The 25814-nt window shown below is 47.0% G+C and overlaps 1 protein-coding gene and 1 long non-coding RNA gene across 2 annotated transcripts; both read left to right on the forward strand.

Moving 5' to 3' along the window:
* The first annotated feature begins 25 nt into the window (after positions 1-25).
* Positions 26-5639, forward strand: EXOC8 (exocyst complex component 8). The gene is made up of 2 exons (XM_065680275.1): positions 26-1649; positions 2294-5639. Exons 1-2 carry the CDS (start codon positions 132-134, stop codon positions 2900-2902), a joined length of 2127 nt encoding a protein of 708 aa, XP_065536347.1. The 5' UTR covers positions 26-131; the 3' UTR covers positions 2903-5639.
* A 17284-nt stretch (positions 5640-22923) lies between these two features.
* LOC136014279 (uncharacterized) lies at positions 22924-24990 on the forward strand. Its single transcript, XR_010612603.1, has 2 exons — positions 22924-23309; positions 24846-24990. It is a non-coding gene; the product is annotated as an uncharacterized LOC136014279 (long non-coding RNA).
* The last annotated feature ends 824 nt before the right edge of the window (positions 24991-25814 follow it).

The following is a 25814-nucleotide window of genomic DNA, read 5'->3' on the forward strand; positions in this document are numbered from 1 at the left end:
CGCGGCGCTGTTGTCGCAGGCGGTGAACGTCCTGCGGTGCGCAGGCGCAGCGGTGCTGTCCCTGACGGCGGCGGTAGTGGCTGTGGGGCGGGTGCCGGGCGCCGGGCATCGGGGCTGCTGGGGCTGCGGCCATGGCGATGGCACTGTCGCTGGGCGAAGGTGGCGGGAGCCGGTTGCGGCGGCAGCTGGAGTCCGGGGGCTTCGTGGCGGCGGAGTACGTGAAGCAGCTGTCGCAGCAGTCGGACGGGGACCGGGACCTGCAGGAGCACCGGCAGCGCATCCAGGCGCTGAGCGAGGAGACGGCCCAGAGCCTGAAACGCAACGTGTACCAAAACTACCGGCAGTTCATCGAAACGGCGCGGGAGATCAGCTACCTGGAGAGCGAGATGTACCAGCTCAGCCACATCCTCACCGAGCAGAAAGGCATCATGGAGGCCGTCACCCAGGCCCTGCTCCTCCAGGCCGATCGCGACGACCCCGAGCTGGGCTCCCGCCGCGCCGCTGCCACCGACCCCTTCCTGCCTCTGTCGGCCAAGGAGGCGGCAGCCAACGAGGAGGGGCGACAGCGGACGCTCACCACCCTCCTGGAGAAGGTGGAGGGCTACCGCGACCTTCTGCCCGAGAGCCCCAGCAAGTACCTGGTCTACAACGGCGACTTGGTGGAGTACGATGCTGACCACATGGCACAGATCCAGCGGGTGCATGCCTTCCTCATGAATGACTGCCTGCTCGTGGCCACCGCGCTGCCCAACCGCCGCGGAGCCTACCGCTATGTTGCCCTCTACTCTCTCGATGGGCTGGCTGTGGTCAACGTCAAGGACAACCCTCCCATGAAGGATATGTTCAAGCTGCTCATGTTCCCCGAGAGCCGCATCTTCCAGGCTGAGAATGCCAAGATCAAGAAAGAGTGGCTGGAGGTTCTAGAGGAGACCAAACGCAACCGGGCCCTCAGTGAGAAGCAACGCCTGGAGCAGGAGGCCCTGCCCCGGCCTGCCCCAGCACCTCCTGAATCCACCAATCCCTTCGAGGAGGAGGAAGAGGAGGAAGAACCCTCTGCTGAGGAGGAGGTGGTTGATCTCTCACTTGAGTGGATCCAGGAGCTGCCTGAGGACCTGGACGTCTGCATTGCTCAGAGGGACTTTGAGGGGGCAGTGGACCTCTTGGATAAACTCAACGAGTACCTGCGGGACAAGCCTGTGAGCCAGCCCGTGAAGGAGCTGCGGGTCAAGGTGGATGAGCGGGTCCGGCAGCTTACAGACGTGCTGGTATTCGAGCTGTCTCCAGACCGCTCTCTGCGGGGAGGGCCACGGGCCACCCGCCGAGCTGTGTCCCAGCTCATTCGCTTGGGCCAGTCCACCAAGGCGTGTGAGCTCTTCCTGAAGAACCGGGCGGCCGCGGTGCAGACAGCCATCCGGCAGCTGCGCATCGAGGGTGCCACGCTGCTGTACATCCACAAGCTCTGCCATGTCTTCTTCACCAGCCTTCTGGAGACAGCAAGAGAGTTTGAGACGGACTTTGCTGGCAACAACGGCTGCTACTCGGCCTTCGTGGTCTGGGCCCGCTCTTCCATGAAAATGTTTGTAGATGCCTTCAGTAAGCAAGTGTTCGATAGTAAAGAGAGTTTGTCAACTGCGGCAGAGTGCGTCAAGGTAAGAGGGTCCAAAGAGGCTGGTGTGACATGGTAGCCAAAACAGAGGTTGTAAAGCTTGTAAATCTGCTTTTCTAACCCTAGCTTAGTTGCTGACTCTTGAGGGGTTCTGTGGAAAGGTTTCCTGAGTTGAAAAGTGAATATTCATTTGGGTTTGATTTGGAATTTTTGTCAGTTTAACAGAGGAAAGGATTAAGATGAAAACACGCAGCCAGAAAAACCCTGCCTTTATCAGAAACACAGTATGTGTTTATTCTTAATTTGCCTTTAACCAGTAGGAGGTCCTAAAATATATGTGAGCTACATTTGAATGATGAGTATTTGAAGACTTTTTGTCTATTTTCCAAGCCTGTCCTGGACTACATTTCCATAGTTTTTTGCAAGACTAATTTATTTCAGATTCTAATGGGGGAAAAAAGGGAGAAGGGGTGGGGGAGTTCATAATGTAATTGTCAGAATGTTTTTGATAGGCAGCGTTTATCTTTCAGTTATTAATTTCTCATTAATAAGAAATTTCTTGAAGCAGGAGAAATAAGTGAATGTAAGTAACATTTCTCTGTTTTCTGAGAATTATAAACTTGGTAAATAAGATGTAAAGGGGACTTGCACACTAGTAACACCCTTTGCTTTTCGTTACTACCCAAGGTAGCTAAGGAGCACTGCAAGCAGCTTAGTGAGATTGGACTGGACCTCACCTTCATCATTCATGCCCTTCTGGTAAAGGATATCAAAGGTGCGTTACAGAGCTACAAGGATATCATCATCGAGGCCACCAAGCACCGCAACTCTGAGGAGATGTGGAGAAGGATGAACCTAATGACTCCAGAGGCTCTGGGGAAACTCAGGGAGGAGATGAGGAGCTGCGGGGTGGGCAATTTTGACCAGTACACGGGTGATGACTGCTGGGTCAACCTGAGCTATACTGTAGTAGCTTTCACTAAGCAGACTATGGCCTTCTTGGAGGAAGCGTTAAAGCTTTACTTCCCAGAGCTGCATATGGTCCTTTTGGAGAGTCTCGTAGAAATCATCCTGGTGGCTGTCCAGCATGTTGATTACAGTTTACGGTGTGAACAGGATCCTGAGAAAAAAGCATTCATTAGGCAAAATGCATCCTTCCTGTATGAAACTGTCCTTCCTGTTGTGGAAAAAAGATTTGAGGAAGGGGTTGGAAAGCCGGCCAAGCAGCTACAGGATCTGAGAAACGCTTCAAGGTTGATGCGTGTAAATCCGGAAAGTACCACCTCTGTGGTGTGAAGTGATCTAACTGTTCTTATGAACAGTCTGAAAGCACTTGCTGAAAATGTTGTACATTGGATACATAAACTAAATGGGTTTTCTGAGTCCCTGCAATATGCAGAAGTCCAACTGCTGCATTCCAGAAGCTGAAGACTTACAATCGAAGCCTGAGAGGATGCAACACTTTACTTGGTGGATGGGAATTAGGGGTGTGAGAAGTAAGGTTGAGGTCCCATGTCCTTGGACAGCATATCTTGTAAGAATGGTTTGTGTAGTGTTTGTGACTTGAGAAACACTGCAGTATACAATTTCTGGCCAAATGCTTGTGAAAGTCTTAAATATATGTACACCACATGGCAGGAAAAGATCACTTACCACATCACTGTAGGAATTCTTTTTTAGGACAGGGTTCTGGTAGGAGGGGAAGTGCTGAAACGTTCCCAGGGTGTGAGACACATCCACCATCCAGATGTGACTCAGCACTGCAGATAAACAACATGAATTTTCACAGTCTGATTTGTTTGGTGGCAATGCAAACTCTTCATTTTTTTCCAACATTCAGATTCTTTTCATTCATTTCAGAGGCAGATCTAAATTAAAAATGGGGGTGGGGGGCCGGGGGGATAAGGTTTTTGTGTTTGGATGAAGGGTCCGCTTCTATTTAATAAGCTTGCTGTCAGCTTAAATTGCAGCTCTCTGAAAACAAACCTGCTGTCAGGATCATTTGTTCCCCTCAGAGAAAAAGTGAGAATAACTTTTTTCCTTCCCCTTTGTGTTCCCCTTCCTTGTTTTTTCATGGACTTAATTGGAGTCAAGTCAGTTTGATTAAGTGTGCAGTCTTGCTTGAGGTGCTGTCATAAATGCATGACAAGCCATTGCCTACTGGTAGAAACCACAGTGAAGAAGTGTAAATGCTCTTGAGATGTGGAGGGCAGAGAGAAGGTCTGAAGGTACTGTTTCCTTTGGGAGAAACAGCATGCTAGTTCTGCTGTATGGAGGCAGCACAGGATGAAGAGAGTGAGTGTGAGGCTTTTTGTAAAGGATGTGATCTGCAAAATTCACACTCTGTCCCTCCTGCAAATACTAGTATTGTTTTCTGTAATACAGCAATAACCGAGAAGCACTGTCTTTTTCTGCAGAAAACCCAAGGACTGTGTTTGGTTGGGAGCACTACTGTAGATGCAAATGCTTGTATGTTTGGATTAATTGGTGATGGCTGTCTCATTCAGTGTATGTCTCTGAAAATACAGTAAGTCAAGTCTTGTATAAAGGCTGGCTTTAGAAAGCTGTCAGCATCATGTTCTGAGCTGTGTAAACTTCTTCCCCTTTAGTGAAGACTTTCTTAGCTGTGAGAAAATCATGCTGCAGTTAAGTAACCTTGTATTAGACTCTCAATAAGTGTTCTTAACTGAAATCATTTGAGTGTCCTATTCCTGTTATGCTTTCGGATGAAAGATTTTGCAATTTCTATCAGCGTAATGAATGCCTCGTGACTGCTGGAACAAGCAAGGTATTGCTAGTAAAACATTCTGCATAACTGCTCATACTGGAGCTACTTTCCTCCCTATTTTCATGGTGCTAGTTCATTGCACTTTTTACTTTAGTGGCTAGTTTTCATTTTATTGCTCTTTGAATGCCTTTCAAAAACTGTCAGGTTTTGCCAAACGTACTACTGTCTCTGCTCACTTGCTTTCCACTGTTTGGGCTTTTTGCTAGCATATCCTGGGAGAAGAATGGTTTTAAAGGGTAACTTATTGCTCTTGCTAAAACTGATGGAAAACCACTGAAATAGCTCTAGTTTTATTTTAAGGGACTGAGACAGTGAGAGTTAGAACTTGTGTGAACATGTTATGTCCAAGAGAGAGCCACACAGGTGTTTTTCACTAATGAACTGGTTTTGATACCAGATCCTAAGGAAGTATATCGAAGTAATATATTCTTTCTCATTTGCTTGAAGTGGGCAGAGGTAACAACCTTACTTAATGTGAGAAATACTTTCAAGTGGATTTTAAGTGAGAGCTCTACATGATGATGGGTATTTTGGAAGAGAGGGAGAAGCAAGGGCAAGATATATTTTATTGTTTTCTTTACAGCAGAAGAAAGCAGAATTAATACAGATGAGTTGTTTTGGTTTTGTGTTGGGTTTTTTTTCCTGTGCAAGAGAAAGGTAAACTGTGGAACTGCAGCTCAGGACTGATTATTGTGATGCTTGAGAATTTTGTGTAAGAAGCTGAATTGTAGTTTCATGATTCCCAGCTCTGGAGTAAGGTTGAATAGGAGGAGACCCCTGTTCATGCATCCATTGCAAGCTGGTGTAGCACATCTTGTCCTCATCAGAGGATGAAAGGTAGAATGTAATTCTGCCATGTGTTCTGTTATGCCTCAGTCACCGCTCCCGTTATCAATCTATTCACAGCGCACGGGGCCTACTAATTTTGTCTCTGCCGTCATCCATGGGTCAGTGGGCTTACATGGATGTTGGTCTTAACGGATGAGGGAATCTGGCATTTCCTCTGGGTGATCAAATATGTTAGTGTGCCTGGCAGAATCCAAGTATGCGTGTGGATTTGTATAAACTGCTGTAGGTAGCATTGATACTTTGTAACTTGTGAATCAATTCAAATTGTAATAAGAGAAAATCAGTAACTTAAGGAAAATGGTGTGCAATTAACTTTGTCTGTTAATTCAGTTAACAAAAAAGTTAATGTATTAACTGGAATCATGGTTTAATAAATTTCAGATTTGAAGACAGTAATTTGGAATGGCACTTTTCCTGAGCTGTACACTTGTATAGTGTTGTTCAAGGTGGGATTTGCAGTAACTACTGAATAACATGATAGCAGTTTTGTTGATTTGGGGAAGAACTAGTTGTTTTGTTTTGAAACAATTGCATATAAAATCTGGTTTCCTTTAGCTGCTGTGACAAAATTGTGATGTGTAAAATGAAGATTTTTTTAAAAATTATTATTCAGATGAATTTATGTATTAGAATTTAATGCAATAACTTTTCTGAACAGTGAGGACCATGTATTAAAACTTTTGGACATACAACACTAGTGGTAAATTTCTGTTTTTATTACATCATCGTCAGGAGGAGGATGTTGATTCAAAGCTCGAGTCCACTAATAAATTTCCAGTGAAGTAGGAGAGCTTCAGGTCAGTGGGTTGTGAGGGAGACGTAAGAGGCAGCTGGGTGGTGAAAGCCAAGTGATGTCACTTCAGTTATATTCTTACAAAGTCAGTGTGACCAGGGCAGTGTCATACTATGGGATTTGTTACCTTCCAGAGATGATTTTATCACCGGAGTCCATTCTCTCTTAACTTGAACGCTGCATGTGCAGTGCAGCCCTTCTCCTCGCTAGGTGGAGTTCTGGCTGTTGAAGCTTCGCTATGCCAAGGACAGGCCGAGCCATTAAAGCTGTGCCGTCTCACAGTGTGGCTTTGGATGCTTTGTAACACGCTGGGGAATGAAGATGCTGCACTGAACTTTTTTGGATGTTAGAGTCAACTTTTTTTCCTTCCTTGGTAGTGCTTTTCTTCTGCATTTTCTGATTTTTGTGCTGTTAATTTCTTAATTCTTCATGTTTTCTTTTCCTGGTTTCTATACCATTGGCAGGCATCCTGCAGAGGATCTCGCCTTTCTAATTTTCTAAAGGTATGTACCAACGTGTGACATTTGTTCTGCCTGAGACATGCTTTGTTAGACTGCAAGCTCCTACAGAGATGTGAAGTCACTTGTCACAGCTTCAACTATCTTGTGTGAGATGCTCAGCTTTATGACTTCCCAAAGTCAAGCTTGTGTGACCTCTTGGTATTTTACTTCAGCACTGAACTGGAATTCCAGTGGGAGCTCATGCTCACAATGCAGCTTTGCACTCCAGCGTGATAATGCAGAAGATCCCTACCATCAATCTCCATAACTTACTTACTCTTCACATTTCCTTTGCTGCCCAACTCCTATGTTTTGACTGGATTACCTTTTGCTCAAAAATGTCAGTAGTTCTGCAAACTCTCCCTGTGTTCTTCTTGAAGAAAATCAAACCCAGATTGGGGCATGTCTGTGAAGGAGCTCTGTAAGCATATCCTGTAGACGTATCATTTTCCCTCAGTGGTTTGAGAGCTGTGATGTACATTTAATCCCTGCAAACCCTGAAAGGTAGTAGGGAGAGAAACACCTCAAACTGTGGTGAAAATAGATTTACTCCCTTGATAATTGCAAGGGACGCTGACTAGAGTAACCGATCAGAATTTGACTGAGCCACCTTGGACACATAATAATAATGTCTTGAGTATTTAGGAAATTTTGCTACTGCAATTTTAGTGGCCTCAGCGTGCCCTGTAGTGCAGTTCTCAACTTCAGGGTTACAGGTGAAACTAGACTCTCTGGTACAGATGTGCTCTGTTTAACAGCAGAGAGAAAGTATAAGCAAGCAGCCTGTGCTGACCACTGAGCAGTGTTCCCCTTCCAGGTACCTGATCAGGACAGATTTAAGGCAATTTTAGATCACTCTTATGTGCCCCTCTAGTATTTATCCTCTATTGCCCCCCATGCAGTAGCTGCGTTCCTTTCAAGGGCCTGAGCATCCAACTTCTCACCCAAGCGGGAGGTGACCTGGGAGGATGGAGAGAACCTGCTACCCAGATTTCTTGAAGAGGGCTGTGATGGCACATGATTACCAGTGGGGGTCCCACAAGAACTCTGCATCAGCAAGCATCACCTCTGCGCAGGGAAAACAGGCTGCTCTGTATGCAGGCAGATACGGTTGTATTCAATTTGTTCTCATAGACCAGTACAAGAACTTAAAGCAGGTGTGGAAGCTGAGATACTAATCTCTTCGTGTCATGGCAGGAACTAGACTCTGAGGCTTTAGATTACCCAAAATATAATTTGGCCCTGCACTTGCCAGGAATCTCGTGCACATGTGCTAATATGTTGGCGTATGACTATTGAATGTATTGCACTAGCAGGGTGGACCAGGGAGAAAAGCAGGTAGCATTAACTTCACTGCTGCTAGGGAAGTCCTTGGAGATGCTTGAATTAATGATGATTTCAAGTTATTTATAAATAAGACAGAAGCATGCAGCTCTTCAGTGAGTTCTGCCGACACACACAGTTCTTTCTCTGTCCTCCCGCAAAGCTGAGCCAGTCAAAATCTAAATGCTCCTGAAGGTGTGAGAAAATTAGACAAATCCTTTGCAGTGCAAAGCATGACTTGGGCAAAATTGGGGTCTGGATTTCAGATACCCCTAAGCTGACTGTGGACTGAGGGAAAACTTTTCCTCAAACACTTCCAGACACAAAGTTCTCTGGGCTTTGAGTCATTCCTACTGTTTCTAAAATCTCAGTTCACAGACAACCGTCTGTGCCAGTCAGATTTGTTAAGACTAATGTGTTCTGCGTTTGTTTTAATTACAGCTGCACAGCACTGCTGCAGTCTGGGATTCCTGTTGTTATGTTCATTCTCAGTTCACTGGACTCAGTTTTCACAATAGGAAGGGGCCCAGCTCCTGCAGGATGGGGCTGTCAGAAGAATACTTGAAGCTCTGCAGAGAATCCTTCCTTCCTCAGGATTCAGTGAAGTTTTCTCTCAAAATGTGGGTCTCTGATAAGCAGCTCCTGTTCTGCTTTTTTTTCTGCCTCACTAACAATTGGCAGGATTGTTTGTTTTCCCACTTCGCAATGTAACTTCTCCAGCAGAGGTGCCAGATTGGCTTTGTGGAGGAAGGAGGCCAAACTGCATGTTAAATTACAGTCTGTGCATCTGTCTTAATGTAATTCAGGCCATATACCTCCCTGCCTGTTCTCGCTAATGACAATGTGCATGGGGAGGTGGGGAATTGGGAGGTTTGCAAGGAAAGATCCGTAGTCTTTATCCCTCCAACTTCCATCCAGTGAGGTGCTTAAGCACACACTGAAGAGCATAATACTGACTTTGAGAGGCCCACTCCTACACACAGGGCTAATAAGATGTTAAAGTGCTTTTCATGCATGGAGCATAAATAGATTTCATAAAGCCAACTAGCAAAGAAGCTACAGGGGGGCAATACTGGAGCAACAGCAGCACATGATCGAACAAAGTGTGCATCTCTGTGACAGCTCAACTCTAGTGTGACAAACTGTGGTGCCTAACAAAACCTTCTCCTTCTTCAGTGGGTATAGTAGGCTCCATGAATCATCAGTGTTGTGACTTTCAGGACGCAGCAGTAACAGAGTTGGACATGCTAAAATAAAGTTGCTTCATCTGACCTGGTGTGATATGTGGCAGCACATCAGGGTGGAGGAAATGCCCTCTAGAAAACTGTGACACTTACGGAAGGGTGCACAGCGAGGCTGGACCAGCTGCTGTTCTGTGATGTGTCTCCACCTGAGCCTGACCCCAGTGCTGGCTGGCACAAGGAGCGGCAGCCTCTTCCCACAACCCATCCTTCCTTGTTTTACTCAAACCCGGAGCCTCCCATTGTGAGCTCTCCCCTCCTGCTGTCTGCCTGGCATGAAACAGTCTCCTCCCTCCCAGTGGGATTAAACCCCATCATGTTTGCTTGGTGACAATTGATGTACACAGTGGGAAGAAGGCCCCTGTGCTGCTGCCTGGCATCTTTGCACCAAATTGCCCCTCTCCTGGTGTGCCTGTAATCAGTCACTGTTTTTTGTTTTCCCCTGAAATTTATTACCATTTAAATAGCATTCCAGCCTGAGACGTCCTGTGGGGTTTCTGGCTCTGCTCCCTCAAGCTCTGATAAATTAATTCCATTAAGATCATGTCTTCACAGGAAAACAGTGCAGGTTCAACTAACTTGGTTTAGAAACTGTTTTAAACCCACACAAGACCTTCTGTGCCCATTTAGTTGTGAGTGGAACACTTTCTATGTACTTGGCTTGGGCTATAATATGCTTAGACAGGAAAGTGTTTATTCCCAACCAAAATTACAGCACCAAATCCTGCCGTCTTGGCCAATGTTTTTGACTACTGTGGGCAAATTCCATATTTAACTCAGTGTGTGCTTTTAGGCCTTGAAAATTTAAAGACCAGACTGCAAACGCCTTTAATCAGGAAGCAATTAATTGCACAAATTTCCTCCTTGCAGCCAGTGTAACACTCAAGTAGGTAATACTCCCTGTGAGGCAATGGCTCATGCCTGTACACTACTTTTATTACTGTATATCTCTGCTAATTAGTTCCTGTTGGATGGTAGGCCAGGTTGCTACAGGGGGTTCAGATAAAAGGTTAGGAGGCAATCAGTTAAGACAATCTAAAGATAGCTTTAAGAAGAAAAATTAATGGTTTGCTTTCCTGCTGAGCTCTTTTTTCTTTAGTTGTTATTACTATTATTTCTGAAGAAAACTCACAAGCAGGACCCATGCTTTTGATGGAAGTCAGGACCAGGTTTGCAGGGGTTGTTCCAGTACTTTGATGTCAAGCACACTAGATTGGAGCTTCTTCCAGACTACCCTGGTGCTCACCCAAGACCAATCCCAGGTAGGGAACACCTAGTTTGTCTCTTTTGCACCCACCTTCATGCACAGGATCACAGTCCTGGTTGTCCCTCCAAAACCACGCTCAGCTTCACATTGAGAGAGGTGGGTGGGTATCGGTGCAGGGGGAGCTGGGGGGTGTTTAGCCCTCATAAACAGTCCCTGGGGTAGCGCATACCCAGTGTCTCACAGAACAGGAGGGTAGGGCTTTGGCTACCTCTGCCCCAAATTCACATCAGGGCCATTTCCCCCACTGCTATCACTCATACCAACCTTGCTCGCCTTTTCAAACACAAGCCACGCATCCTTCCCGTCCTACGTGCTGGCCAGAAACGTCAAACTCTCTCTTAAAGCTATTATTATAATTTCCTAGCAGAAACCTTCCTCTGTGCACACACAAGTCTTCATGTTTGACTATTATAATTGTATTTTCAAAGTTATAAAAAACACATTAGCCTGGTTTATGTGTTCATGCAAGTCAAGCTATAAACTGGCAGATGAATGAAATTAACTGTCTCCAGAATTCACATTCCTGTCACTTATTCAATTATTTGATCAACATAATTGCTCAGAACAAGAGCTAATTGGAAAACGACATGCATTTACCTTCTCTATAGAAGAGAGGCTTATCAGCTATTTTACTGCAGGCACTTTCATTATTCTAATATTCTGGAAGAAACAAGGCTTTTAAACGAGCCAGGCCCAAACACACAAAGCTTGTTTGATAGCCAGATGCTTTCCTGCCCTTAAAATAGCTCCAGTATTTTGTGGTGCAAGGGTTTGAACATGTCTGTATTGCAGTGCACACGAGTAAGTCCCTTGGCACACATGTATTGGAGCCATACGCCAAGCTTTCCTCCGGGAGTCTACAGCACTAAATGTGTCCTTGCTTCTGTGTATCTTTACTGGTGCATTCATGCTGGTGCTGTGGCTATATGTGTTTGGTTCTGCCTAGGACTGGCTCCCGTCCCTGGGAGCTGATACGGAGGATACCAATCAGCAAAACAGCCTCTCAGGAGCAGGAAAGGCAGAAAGTGATTTTGTTGTTGCTGATGTGTAAAAGACTGTAATTTCCCATCTTGCCAGCTCAAACCCGGCATCGAGGTCACAGTCTGAAACACTGATACCTTTGGAATGATTGCGTTTTGTCCCTCACCTTGCTCAGATATTCTGCTTAACATCGTGAGTCTGGACACACACGTCCACACATTCGTGCACTTGGTTACTGAATGAAAATGTAAGAAGTGCCAGAGCAGAGGGGTGGAGATTGGAAGGATCAGGAGGTAGGAGATTCAAACCTAAATCGGTCCCTGTTTCCATTATTAGCTCTAGCATTGTTTGGGGTTAGAATATTCAATTTGTTTAAGTAAGAGACAAGCAAGCACTTTTCCCGGCTGTGTGGAGGGGGAGGAAGCCCATCTATCAACGCCAACAGTTTGCAACCTATTGTCTGAAGGCCCCGAGGGGATCTGTGGGTTATCTGTAGGGGAAAGGGAGCTAAAAAAAAATCAACCCTGTTGTCTATGGCTTTAAATTCATGGCAGATGGCCTGTGCCTCCGCTGGAGGATATCGGGGTCTGCAAATTGAAATCGGGTAAAAGCCGGTGTGTTTGTGAACACCTCCAGGTGTTTGTGAGCAGTTCAAGCACCAGCTTTTGCTTGCTTGAAAAGACTCTGAAAGTGCTCCGTGGAGCATGTGAGAAACACATTGTACTAGATCTTGTCCCCTGAGTTCTAGCTGTACTGCTAACACTGCACAAGTGGTACAGGACAGCACTAGGAAACGCACTGTGCTGCATGCACCGTCTTAGGGGCTGGTACTGTCTATATCTGATGAGAAGTAGTTAACCAGGTAAGTGGTTATTTAGTTCATCTGCAAGCAGATAAAGAAATGAGTGCAGCACATTTGTACTTACACCAGGACATTTCTGAGAGTGCAAGGTTTTTAGGGCAGGAAGAAAAGTATACAATAAGAATAAAACCCACCAGGGATGGGTAGGGAGCTTGCAGCGCTTGTGTATGTGTCCCGGTGGTCCCTGGGGGAAAGAAAGTTGGATCCATCGAAAGACCTGAAAGCACAATCTTGTGCTGCTTCATGGAGATGACCTGCAGTTTGTGATGAGGACACCAGGGACCATTCCTGCCCACAGCTTTGCTACACACATGGCCACATCAAGCTGAAACCGAGGACACTGTCAAGGTTTGGTGTCCTGGGGGTGTCTCCAGTTAGTGGACAAATAGCCCCTGAGCGCAATGCTGTGATTTCTAAGCTGCGACTAACAGTATAAATCAGTAACTTGATGGCACCAGAGGACATCTCACATGGAAAATGCAGGCTCCTCTGTTGCCAGCTTTAGGCACAAAGGGAAGAAATAGGAAAAAACCTCACAATATATGGGGTTATTTTGCAAATTCAGGCTGCTGCTATGGCCAGGCTAGGGGTGAGGCATGCAGGGAAGTAGCCGTTGCTAGGGCTGAGAGAAGAGGCAGCTCTGCAGCCTACCAGGCCCCAAAGCAAAGGGATGTCAAAGGCGCCTCGAACCGGCGGCACGACAGGAGCAGCTCCCCGGGGGGCGCGGCACCCTCGGCCCTTCACCTCGGCGGCGCGCTGCCGGGCAGCCGGGGGCTTGCTCCCGCGGAGGGCACGCCGGCACCGGTACCCGCACCCGGTATCGCCAGCAGGGGGCGGCCGCCGCTGCAGCAAACCCCTCACCGCGCCTCCTGCAGCTCGGCGCCTCCGCATCCCAACCCAGACACACGCCGTCAGCCCCACAGCCCAGCCCTCAGCCCTCCGCCCGATCACTTCCATGTGCCCACCACTCAGCAGCCTCATATTCCCCCAGTTCAGTGTCCCGGCAGTCCCACAGCCAAGCACACCGGCAGCCCTGCAGCCACATGTTCAGTTCTGGAGCCATGCAGATCCACTGACCAGCACCCCAGAATCCCCACAGCCCAGCATCCCTGTAGCCCACTATCCAGCGCAACATCCAAGCTGCATAGCAGTGCCAGAACCCCACAGCTCTGCATTCCCAGTCTCATTTGATTTGAAAATCTGTAAAATGGCTACTCAAGTTAAACTAACAGAAAACCTGTTTTACCATATCGATGTTCACAAATGTGTTCATCCCTCTGTATTAACATCCTTCACATGAATTCAACTATTTAGGTCTTTAAACAGGGTTGCATGCATGTAACTAGGAGCCCTGCAGTCCAGCAGCCCTACCATTCAGCATCCCTACAGCCCACCACCCAAAGGCAACATCCAAGCCCTACAGCAGCCCCAAAGCCACACAGCTCTGCAGCTCAGCATCCTCAGAGCCAAGCCATCTTGGCATCCCAGCCAGGGCACACAGCAAGTGTGGCTGGCACAGTGCTGCTGCTCCTGGGTTGTAGGTGTTATTGTGGTTTCTGCCTTCTGGGGCAATGACAACTGTGATCATGGAGGTGGTTGTAGTCACACTGGGCCTTTTTTCGCTTGGGGTCCTGTTATAAAATGCACTGGTAAAGATGCTGTTTTGTTCCTCAGAGCTGGAAAAATCTTTCTAGCGTAGGCTTGCCGCAGCCTGAGTGAGGAGGCAGCTTTACAAACATACAGGATGCAGCCAGGGTGCACTCCTGGTCCAGCTGCTGCAACCTCTTGGCTCCAGTGCTACAGCCTGGTACTTCACAGTGAGTTTTGTCCTCATCAAGAGTAGTCCCTCCCCCTGCACAGTACAGTTTTTTCTGCAGGATTTCAGCGTTGGAAATGCGTACTGGGAAGCTGGTGCTTTTGTTGCTTTGGGACATTCACCCTGCTACCTGTGAATTGACCTGATTGCATTTCTGCAACTGGAAAACTCAAGAACTATATGCAGAAAAATGTTTATCCCCAATTTTTTTGTCTATTCCTGTCCACTTTCTTGTCCTGCTGAGCCTCGTGCTAGTTTAGCTCCTTGCAGAAGGCTCGTAGCATATTTGATCTGATGGAGTGCTCCTTTCCAGCCTTGTTGTATACCCAAAGCAATGGCACAGGTGTGCTGCTCCTGTGTGAACATATTCCAAAGGCACATGTGGGCTGTCTTAGCTAGAACGTCATCCTATTTTATGCTCAGGCACAAAATATCTGGTTACTGTTTTCTAGCAGAGAAGGTACTTGAGATGGAAAAATTCCCTCGGGTCACGAACTGGGATAGAAAATGAAGCCATGGAAAATATTGCAGGCAAACAATAAAAGTGCAGCTTGAAACAAAGGAAATATTTACTTTCAAGCAGATTTTTTTTTTAATCACTTCAAAGTAAAATTATTGAAATTGTAGAAGACATTTAAATGAATAAAACATTATTCTAAATGTCAACAATGGGAAAACGTGATGCTTTGATATTTGTAAATTTTTCCTTATTACTTTTATTTCAGAAATGTTTGGGACATGTTTTCTTTTGTAGGTCCCTCAAGAAAAACAACAGTTTCAAGGAATCAGTACTTTTCAATTAGAAAACATTTTTGCTGGAAACTCCTATCTGGAAAAAAGCTGGAAGTAGTTAGTGTGAAAAGTCTAGCAGGAAGCTTTTAGTTCCAGATGTGTTGTTCTGTTTCCCCTGGTATGACAGAGGTACTTACAATTAGAGTTCAAAGATGCAGTGCGGGTGGAACTAACTACATACTTCCTGACGTTTGTGCCTGTCAGTGCAGGGGTGGTTAGACCACTGTTTACAAACCCGAGCCTAATTCACTCTCATACCAAAGGCAGCAATTAAAACCCCAGCGAGAAATCAGTGCCAGTGTATCACAGGCTTTCTCTCATCTTATGTCTGGCTGCGTTGTGTTCAGAAGAAAGATGCACATAGTAGATACAGTCCAATCCCAGCCCTCCTCTGGTGAGTCAGCTTCTTAGGTCTTACGGATCTAAAGTCAGGAGGGCAGGATGGTCTTGTGGCTTAGGATGAGGACTGTGAGTCACAAGAGTTTATTCATGGAAAAAAAAGTTCTCTTTTCATGCATTAGCAGATGTCTCTAAGCAGCCTAAGCAAGTTGCCGCTGGAAAATTTCAGCTGTAGGCATGTTAAAGCTGGAGGGGGTTAAAAAAGCAAAGAAGTGCAATTGACATTTCATCATTTCTGCAGCAACATTTATCCATAACTGGTTGTCCTGGTAGGAAAAGGACACGCACCAGGGTAAATACCAGAAGTATCTTAATTAGTGTTCCAGGCTAGCTAAACTCCCGTTGATTAAGCTGGGAATGTTGATTAAAGACCTCAAGCTGTGACCCCAACAATTCAGTCAGGTTACCCCTGCCGCTTCGCAAGGCTTGGGTAAATTGGAAAGCAGGATAGAGTTTATCAGCTCTGAGCAGTGTGCTTCTAGGCAGATAACCTGCAAACACCTCCCTGCTCAGCCCCGAGTCTTACAGGGGATCCAATAGGTTGTCTGTGTGCTGGTGGGAGATATTAAAGTCTTTTAGGAAAAAAACCTAAAACCCAGCATAGCTCTGGATCAATCCTCTGGAAATCAGTCTTGCAGTTCATGTAGTTAATGATCAGTTGGTGGGTTAATAGTCTAAGGTGAAGTCAAGGGTGATTAAAGCTTAAAGAAAACCCTAAACTGCTCAGTGACTGCAGTCAAAGACATTCAGCTCTTTTCTGGTGGTTACTTTTCTGTCTGGGCTCCTATGGAGGCTGATGAGGGATATTTTAGCTTGTTAATGCAACAGCACCATAGCAACAAAACCCTAAGAAGCCTGTCAGTTTGGTGCAGAGGACCTGTTTTGCATACCAGGCCTTTGATCCATAAGTGTATTTAACACTGCCATTTTTTTATAAGTGTGGTGAAAAGGTGAAATAGGTCCCTTGTTTAAGTGGGACAATTTATTATTGTCATTTAGCTCTTGAAGGACAAACCATGCAGAAGAGCTCCAGTCAGGGGAGAGAGGCCTTGAATGCAAGAACACTTATGCTTGGGTTAACAGGGAAGCAAGCTGCACCAGGCTTTGCAGAATCCAGTCCTTGCATTGGGGAAAAAATGATGTTTTAATCTGTTAGTCTGCAATTCATGTTTCCTCAGTTCTTTCTCTCATTGAGAGTAGCCTGAGATCCAGGACAGACAGCATTTAACAGGATCTAGCTGTACATCTGACAGCTCGTGACTGTGGCTTCTCATAGGACTGGCAGTATGACTGGGGCAGAGCACCCATGTGTACCTCACTCACAGAGCTAAGCAGTGCCCTGGCCACAGGAACTTCCCGATATAGGGCAGCTGACCATGCTTGCATAGGGAAAGGACCCAAAGGGGTCCCATGAGGATATCCAATCCCATGGGTTTCAGGCTATTCTTCAAGGACACTCTGGTGATCCACAGGACAAGAGAAGGTGGTCAGTGAAGTGAATGGAGAAAAAGTGAATGGAAAGAAAATGAAAAGTGAATGTGCAACGGGTGCATCTACTTTTGTGCATGTAAACAAATATTACAGCGAGAGAGCGAGAGCACTGACATGTATCCTCAGCTTTGCCTGGTTTCCTTTCTGTAGCCAATGAAAATCACTACGGACCCATAGCACTTGATAGTCCTTAGATTGTTTCCCAAAGGTACGGCTGAAAGAGCAACTCTCAGTAAACCCTAACTGCCTAGAAATAAAACCAGCTGTCCCTGACCATTTCTGACAGCCCTGGCTGTCTTACCTTGCTAGAGATCCCTCAGCCCCTGGGGACAACTGCAGTATGCAACTGTCCATACTATCAGCAAGTTTGTCCTGCTGTCAGCATTGAGCTCCCCGTGCTGCAATTTGAGCTCATTACATCTTGCCTTACCTCCACTCTCCACATCTTTCCTTTTCTGTTGCATTGGTTTTATGCATTGCTGCCTTCCCAACCTTAACCACCTGCTGGATTTAACTCTACTTCTGACTTCTTTTCAAGTGCTTCTTCCTACCCCTAAGCTGTATTTCCCAGGAGCAGCTGAAGCACATTCCTGCTTCCTCTGCACCCACTTTGCTCCTTTGCTTCCCTTTAGGAAGGCTGCCTTTCACAAAAGACAGCTCCCGAACCTGCAGGAACTACACCACACACACATGCAAACAGCTCCACAGTAACCAAGACCTAAGATAACCCAAAGCATGAGAAATAAAGATCTCTGTGTATAGTCAGTACCTGGAGCTAAACAGAGATATTCTACCCCTCATATTTTTTGTTAATTGTTGCTCTGGACATTTTTGCTTTATCAGATGGGGAATGACACTTGAGACCTAACTAATTTGTGCCTCTTGTCAATGGCTCTTTGTTTCCTTTTAGGGTTTTTTTTCCCCTTATTTTTCCCTGGCCCTATAATAATTTCTTTGTTCCCTTTGGTAAGCTGGCCACTTGGAGCCTTACATCCCTGCAAGGCAGGCCTGGCTGTATTAGTATTTGTAACAGCAGCAGCATCCACTGGGATGGCAGCGATGCACAGCAGCACTCCCTACGCTAGGCACCAAATATCACCCTACTTGCACCAACCAAACCCACCTCCACAGTGACCAGGACAAAAGAGATTGAACCTTGGATGAGAAAGTACCTTTTTCTCATAAAACCAGTTGAAATGCTTTAGACCCTTCCCTCCTAGGCACTTTATTGCCCTTCTTAATGGCAGGCTCTCTGTCTATACCAGTGCAGGCTAGCAGCAAGGTACTAATAAACTCATAAACAACATGGAGGCAGGGAGCAGGCCAAGGTGGTTGCCCATACAGTTAAATGGCTGACACTGTTCCTGCATGAGTTTGCCCCAGACCAAGCAAATATTCCTGCAGCCAATGCGCAGGCAAGTTTCAGGAGCTGGGGTGGGCAAGGGAGAGCTCCCAGCAGGCAATCTGGGCACAGCTCTCCTGCTCCAGGGAGACAAGAGCCTGTCCCTCTGGGGATGGCTGGGCACGCCAATGGATGCATCAGGGGCTGCAAACATTCCCTAGCCTGTCCTATTAATTTATGTGGCTTTAGCCCTGACACTGAATGGTTTTTAATGGATTTACTCATTCCAGCATCCCTGTGGGGTGGGGAAGTGCTGCTTAGCCCCTGGGTCTGAGGGGCAAAACAGACCCATGGGGACACTGAAAGGGCAATGTGGCTCTGGAGAAGCCTTCAGGTCCTGCAGCCTGCTTGCTTCCCAACCTTCTGCCCCAGCCCCACTGCTTGAAGCCCCTTGGGCTTGTGAAGATGAGCCAGGCAAGGAGATGTGCCCCAGGTCTGGTGCAGATGCTGAGCTTCTTGGGACCACACAGTGTGAGAAGTGGCCACCTCCTCTGAGCTCTGCAACTGAGATGAAACCCAGCCTGATGAGGCTGGGTGGCTTAAAGCATGTTCTGGGCAAGTCTGGTCCTGAGAACACCGTCAGGCTTGCACTTAACTTGTCCCTTAGGGACTTGCAGGAGCTTAGGCAGAGACCTGGCTCTTCTGCCCCATGTGCTTTGACTTACTGGACGAATGAGTCCTTGGAGCCTCTCAGAGGCCATGTATCAAATCCATACAGGGAGTTTCTGCAGAGAAAACCGGTTTGGAAGAGCAGAGGGTGCTCAATGCTTTAGATCTGCATTGCCTGAAGTCCCTGTGCTGAGAAAACCAGAAAACAGTTCAGCGTAAATTTTCCATGTTTGTTTTCCCCATGCCTGTGTTAGCAGTGAGATGATCAGACTTTTAGCCACTACGTCATCTGCTCTTGGATCATGTCCATCACCATGGTGTCAGGGACTGCTAACACAGAGAATCTGCGTTCATTAATTAAGGCATTGTATGAAAATGAACTGTTTGATTTACAACCCTATTTTGAGATCAATGTTTTTATAACCAGTATTATTATTTTCATACCTGAACAGTCACGACTGGACCATTCGGCAGAGCACCTTCAGCTTTCCATGGCCAGCTCCCAGGCACGAGTTTAACATCCCTGTGGAGCCCTGTGCACCTGGGGTGAGGGCTTGTGGCAGGAGGAGGGAGGTGTTGGAAGCCACAGCTCCCTGATGCTGGGGTGACAAGCGACCCTACCCCAAGCCATGCAGCTGCAATGAGCCCACCCTTGGCCATCACCCGATGATGAGCTTTGCTATGGCCAGTGGCCAGCCTAAGGCTCCGCTGGGGAGGAATAGATCCAGGGTCCATATGGATCCAGGCTGGGAGGCTTCACCTGTACTTATCCCAGCCTTTTGTTCTTCCTGACTCACCTCTTACTGACACCTGCACACGTCCTTTGTGGTGGGAATATTTTGTGCCTTTCCCTGCTTTGAGGTGCTGACAGCAGAGGGTGCAGCGAGGGCCCATTACCCACATGGGATGGGGCTGCAACATCGGACCCCACCAAGGAGATGAGACCCACTCGTGGCCTTTCTCATTCTCCTTGCTGAGTCTTCTCCTTGCTCAGTGCTACTTCTGGTAGGAAAGATGTTTTTCTTGCATTATCAGAACAGCTTAAAAGCAAAAAGAAAACTCAGCAAAATGAAAAGTACCACCACCAAAAACTCCATACAAGAAATCTGGGCCTCATCCACTCTTCTGTTAATTAGCTTTAAAGAACATAATAAAACCAGAAAGCAAAGCAAAAGCCAACAGAGGTAACTGGGGCGGGCTGCTGGTAAAGCAGCAGCAGGGATGCGGCTGCAGAGGGCATCACCTTGCAGACAGCCCCAGATTTCTGAGGTCTGCCTCTCCCCCGAGTCCCATTTTGTGGCAAATCAGAGTCGACAGGGTAATTATTGCAGCTGTGTTTGGGGCTGGTTTAAGAGCTTGTACTTCCCCAGCTGTGTTGTGAGTGCAACAGCAGCGGCAGGCAGCATTCCTGCCAGCACAGCCCGAAACAAGCAACCTGGAGAAACTTGCTGGGTGATTTTTGCCTGTTCATTTTCAGTGACTAGTTTCTGAGGAAAACAGTAGCGTCTTAAAACCCACACCTACAGCCAAAAAACCTTGAGGACTTTTCCCTCCTCCTCTCCAGCAAATACTTTGCTGCCTCTTTTACAGTGCCATTTCTATTGACGTAAAGCAAAGATAAGAAATGTTTGCCTCCGCTGCCTCTCTCAGTTTTCCATGTGTGGCTCCTGGCTGACTTGCCGTGTGTCTCTGCTGAGGTCTCAATCCACTTTCGACTGAAAGCGTCTAGGTCCTTGCTTGGCTTATCATGCCAACACAGCCGGCAACCTATTAATCTCCTGCTCCCAATGCCTTTACTGCAGTGGGAAAGCTCCTGTGCCTGTTAGTGGTTTGTATTTACAGCTAACAGAGGCTGGAGCTTGAAGCTCCTATGTCACTTCTCCATTGAAACCCCTCTTCTGCACCGCTGGAGCCAGGGCAGGTTCAGCATTTTGGTCCTTCTTGTTCTAGCACTCTTTTTCAAAGTTATGGAAAACCATAAAACAGCAGGAGAAGTAGGTTTGAAGCCAGAATCTACCAGTAATTCTTTGCCCTTGCTCACATCTTTAATCTGAGGACTTCAAGACATACAAGAAGTAGCTTTTCATACCCTGGTAAACTGAGGCTCAGCTTTCACTCAACAGAAGTTGTCCTGTAAAGCTGTTTTCAGGCACATGAATTCTGCCTGCTCTCTCCCCAGCTAAGAGAGGACATCAGCCTGCCAAGGTTACCCAGCAAAGGAGCCCTTGGAATCTTATTCTGTTCAGAAAATTGGTTTAAGCCAGGCTGGTCAAAACACTGATGTGTGAAAATAAACCACCCTGTGAGGGTTTGCCTCATAGAGCTGTGCTGGTAATACCATTCTGGCAAGCCTTTCTTTCTAAATCCAGCTCAACCCTCAGGCAGAGGTAGGTGTGTGAGCAGGAAAGCTGGGACTAGAATGGCAATTTCCTGAGCCCAGCCTTGTATGCTGGCCAGGCGACACTCTGGCTGCTAACAAGATAGTGAGCAAGGGACTCACAGATAGAGATGGGACGCTTGAAAGGCAAAAAATAGCTTACAGAGTGGCTGGCTTCGATGTCTGATTATGCATACCTATTGTGGCTGAAAAGTTCTGGCCTGAAAACCTGGGAATTGAAGGGTTTCATCCTGTACCTGAAAAAGAAGAGAGAGAGCGTAATGCCTGGATAACTGCTTTCCAGCATCCCAAACCTGCTTACAGCTCCTGTCCCAAAGCAGATTTCTGGTGGGGTGAAGCACAGCGTGCTGAGAAGTACCCGCTCCTCCCCAGCTGCGGCTGCCAGGGCCAGGGAGGTGGCTGGACTCAGTGTTGAGCTGGCTCAGCTAAGCTGGGGATGAGGGAGGTAACTGGGAGCCTCCAGGACAAACACTGGAGCCAGTATTTATATAAATAAATGCTGAGCCAGAACGGTGCAGACCTGGACAGCAGGGTTTGCTCTGCACCAAGTGCATCATGTTCTGTGCTTTCCTGTCTTTGTGTTACCAAACAGCACAGAAAAAGACATGGCTTTTCCCCCTCTGCTAAGCTATCCCAGAGACAGCTGTGGGTGCTGTCCTGTGATGCCTTCCCTCAAAATCGGGCAGCTACCAGGAAAGAACAACCTGCTCACTTTCAGTAAAACTGGCACTTGTGCTGGCTTCTTCCAAGCCTTTTAATCCCCACCTAGCAACTGCTTTCAGAAAAGATCTTTAAATGTGGAAAGGGAAAAGGCTTTTCAGCAGTGGCCATGGGGTTCTTCCAAGTTTGATACCAAGAGGAAGCGGCTGGCTCCGAAGGCGATAACACTGGGACCAATCGTTGTTTTTCAGACTTTGAGTAACCAACTAAAAATGCATGGGTCAAACTGTCCGTGGGGACAGGTCAGCACAGATCCATTGGCTGGCCAAGCTTCACTGAAGAGGGTGAGTGCAGAAGCGGGTGTGGGAGCATCCTTGCAGAGCAGGTAGGTCTCACTGTGCTCCTCACCTCCCAGCACTGTTGACAGAAGTACCCCTTTAGGAAACTGCTCTCACCCTCCACGAACATAGGCTCATGCAAGGACTCATAAGGCTCAGCTAGAGGTGCCCCTGGGGACAGCCAGTGGTGGTGGGGAGATGATGGAGCTCTCCAGAAAGTACTAACCTCTGTTTACCCCTTCAGGTGACCATTTCAGCTCAATCTGGGCATATTTTACAAGCGCCGTATGATATCGCTCAGGTTTATGAGGCTGTTCAGTGTCCTTTTCAGCAGCTGTGACCCCAGATCAGCTGAAAAGGATTTTGAAAGTGAGATAAAGGGCTCACCTCCCACCGTGGTTCCCCTGCAGAGGCACTACAGATAGGAGGTTAGGGTTAATTTGTTTTCTGAATTAACAAGGAATCTGTGAGGCTTGAAGCAATTGTGCTTTATTTTATTTCGGGGTTTTTTTCCAGGTTGATCTCAACAATCCTTTTTGCCTGCGAACTTTTTCTTGTCTCTTCTCAATCAGAGCTCAGCTGGAGGGGCGGTGAGAGTTTATTGTGTTAATGCCTGCCACTCACTAATCCCTTTCCCCAGGTAGTGAAAACTTCCCTGAGATGATATCTTGGGTGATTAAAATGTTCTTTAAAAAAAGCCCTGGGAAATATACAGAGAGAGTAAAAGCAGCAGTATCTTGTACTTCCCTGGCCTTTCCTCTCCTAGTTCTCAAAGAACAGCCTCAAAAGCACTTCTCTTGAGTCAGAACAGGTCAGAGCCATGCTTCATAAAAGCTGCCTTTTCTTTCCCAGATTGTTGCCCTTTCTTTGCTCCCTCATGCTGCCCCTTTCTTTTCTCCCCACCTCCCCTGCCATGGCCCAGCTCAGCTTGATCCTGCTCTTTGGAAAATGAAGGGGTGCATCACAGATGGTTTTGTTCCGACAAAGAACAGGATCTTGGTGACAGCCCTGCAGAGCAGGCTGTACCCTTCCCTGGAACAAGCAGCAGTGCATCACGTCATGCTCGGACCACACCGCCTCACTCCCTCGCCTCTCTCCGTGTCAGGCTTTTCAAGTTTCTACAAGAAAAAAAGCTTTCATTCTACAAGGCCAGCATCCAGTTCATATTTGCTGTATCACAGGGACAACGATAAGGTAGGATGTAACAATGACCTGCTTCACGTCTTGATAAAATAATTTCCTCTCTCTGTCATTTTTCTCAAAGGATAATATTTAACTAATGTGAGCATGCAAGATAGAGCGGGAGCTTTTCTGTGAACTGCCTGATAATGCGACAGATTCGGCCCTGAGACAGACAACTGCCACCCTGTTGACCTACGTGGAGTTAAGCCTGTTTATCCCCCAGCTTAGAGCTCTGAAAACAATTGGGTTAAACCTGTAAGATGTGTGCATGTGATAGGGTTGAGGCCAAAAGCGCTGGAGACAGCGGCTATCTGTTACAGCATCCCTCCATCAATGCCCCCTCAGCCCACCACCAGCACGCCTGCCCGGGAGCTGCTCTGACTTGCCACTGTGGTGCAAATGGGCCCCCCTCCTGCAAAACAACCAGTTAGCTCATCCTCTTACACAAAAGGCTACTGTATTTGATAGGGTACATTACAGTATAGGGCAACCATGCAGCTCTGAATCCACTCACGCCCCACTCCCCAGCACAGACAATGCAGACAGTTATAGCTATCTTGGTGGAGCCTACTTAGCTCAATGCATTGGCTGTGTTTGTCTACTGAAGGTGTTTAAAAATGTGCATGTGGCATTTTTTGCTCACAGCATTTGAATGAAGAGCTTTCTCACATCATCTTTTGATGCTGTTCAAATGGATTGTCACCCAGGGCATATTGTCCGCCTTCTCATCTCCCACCTACAGGAGTTTCCTTGTGGTTGTGCATCTTTTCTCTTACTGAGTTAGAATCATAGAACAGTTAGGGTTGGAAAGGACCTTAAGATCATCTAGTTCCACCCCCTTTGCCATGGGCAGGGACACCTCACGCTAAACCATCCAACCCAAGGCTCTGTCCAACCTGGCCTTGAACACTGCCAGGGATGGAGCATTCACAACTTCCCTGGGCAACCCATTCCAGTGCCTCACCACCCTTACAGTAAAGAACTTCTTCCTTATATCCAATCTAAACTTCCCCTGTTTAAGTTTTAACCCATTACCCCTTGTCCTATCACTACGGTCCCTAGTGAAGAGTCCCTCTCCAGCATCCCTATAGGCCCCCTACAAGAGGAGTTCTCATTGTAGCATTGATACAGACCATGGATTTGCCAATTGTCACTGCAGATAGGAGGTGGCAATGCTCAGGCACCTTGGTGCCCTCCTCAGTTGAGTCATATTCCATCCTGGCATCAGATATCGCAGTACATCTGCTCACCTTCACTTGGCACACTGTCCAAAACAGAAATTCATCTGCTGACATGACTTCAGCACGCCATGACAGTGTCCAAGATGGCCAAAGCTGACCAGCATACAGTATTTCCCACATTTACTATATGCTGACTTCCAGCATCACATGCCATTCCACGGTACTAATGAGGTATATGATCTATGGGATGCTGCTGAGAGTAAAATATAGTTATAATTTTAGTACTACTTTTATGTCTTTCCTTGCATAAATGTGGTATGAACCTAGTCTGGCCTATTGACTTTTCTCCAATTTCTTGTTCCCCAAGGTGGAAAATTCCTCTGGATTTCTAGAGGTGGAAAACTACTGACTGTTGGGTGCTGGCAGGAGAAGGGTAAAAAGCATCTGGGCATGGAGATGGAGACTCCTCTTGACAGCTCTGTTCCTCAGGCAGAACAGGCCTTTCTATCAAAGCTCATGAGTGTGTGAGATGGCTTTCTTGGGTGCTGCTTAGAACCTGAAAAATCAGCTCTTGGAGGGAACTAGAGTCTTAAAAGCCATGCCTTTTCCCATTATATGTGCCTTTTGTTAGCATCGCCTTGTCTTGTGTAGAGATGCAGCTGTGCATATACTCAGAACCAGGCAAAATAAAAATGAGACTGGACGGCAAATGTAGCACTGCCCCCTGCACAGAGCAGTAGGGACCAAATGTTTCAGACACAACAGCATCTAGTCTCCATGTCCCACAAAGTTCTTCAGAAATGACTGAATATGTTATTCCTTGTCTTGTGTAGATCCTGGCTGCCTTCGAACTTTCACTGAAGCAATTTGTTTTCAGTTCAGAAGGGACACAAGTCTCTGTGCAATTCACCCATTTTCCTCTTGGCTTAGGTGAAGTGAAAGAAGGACCCATAACAATTTTTGGTACTGGGATCAGTACTTGGTTTCGATCAGGGATGTGATTTATCACCTCTATCACTCCTACATTAAGCTGTGTGGTTCACTGTTGAAACAGCATCGACGTTCAAGATGTCACCACACTATGGGTGGCTCTGAGCTCCCTCACCCATTACAGCAGAGCAGCCACACAAAGGCTTCTCACCACTTTCAGTGAAACATTTGCTGGGGTGAAGCTGTCTAATACTGAATTAAGCACGGTGACTTTGCAACCAGGTGGCTGTGGAGCACGTAGCCTTTAGGGCTCTGCTATGGAGGCAGAACCCCCAGAAACAAGGGCTGCTGTGGTGGTAACGTTTCTAACAGCTGCAGCTGCGTGCAAAGTGAGCCTGCACCTACA

This window comes from Lathamus discolor, chromosome 5 (genome assembly GCF_037157495.1).
Source record: "Lathamus discolor isolate bLatDis1 chromosome 5, bLatDis1.hap1, whole genome shotgun sequence".
In the NCBI taxonomy this organism is placed as follows: Eukaryota; Metazoa; Chordata; class Aves; order Psittaciformes; family Psittacidae; genus Lathamus; species Lathamus discolor.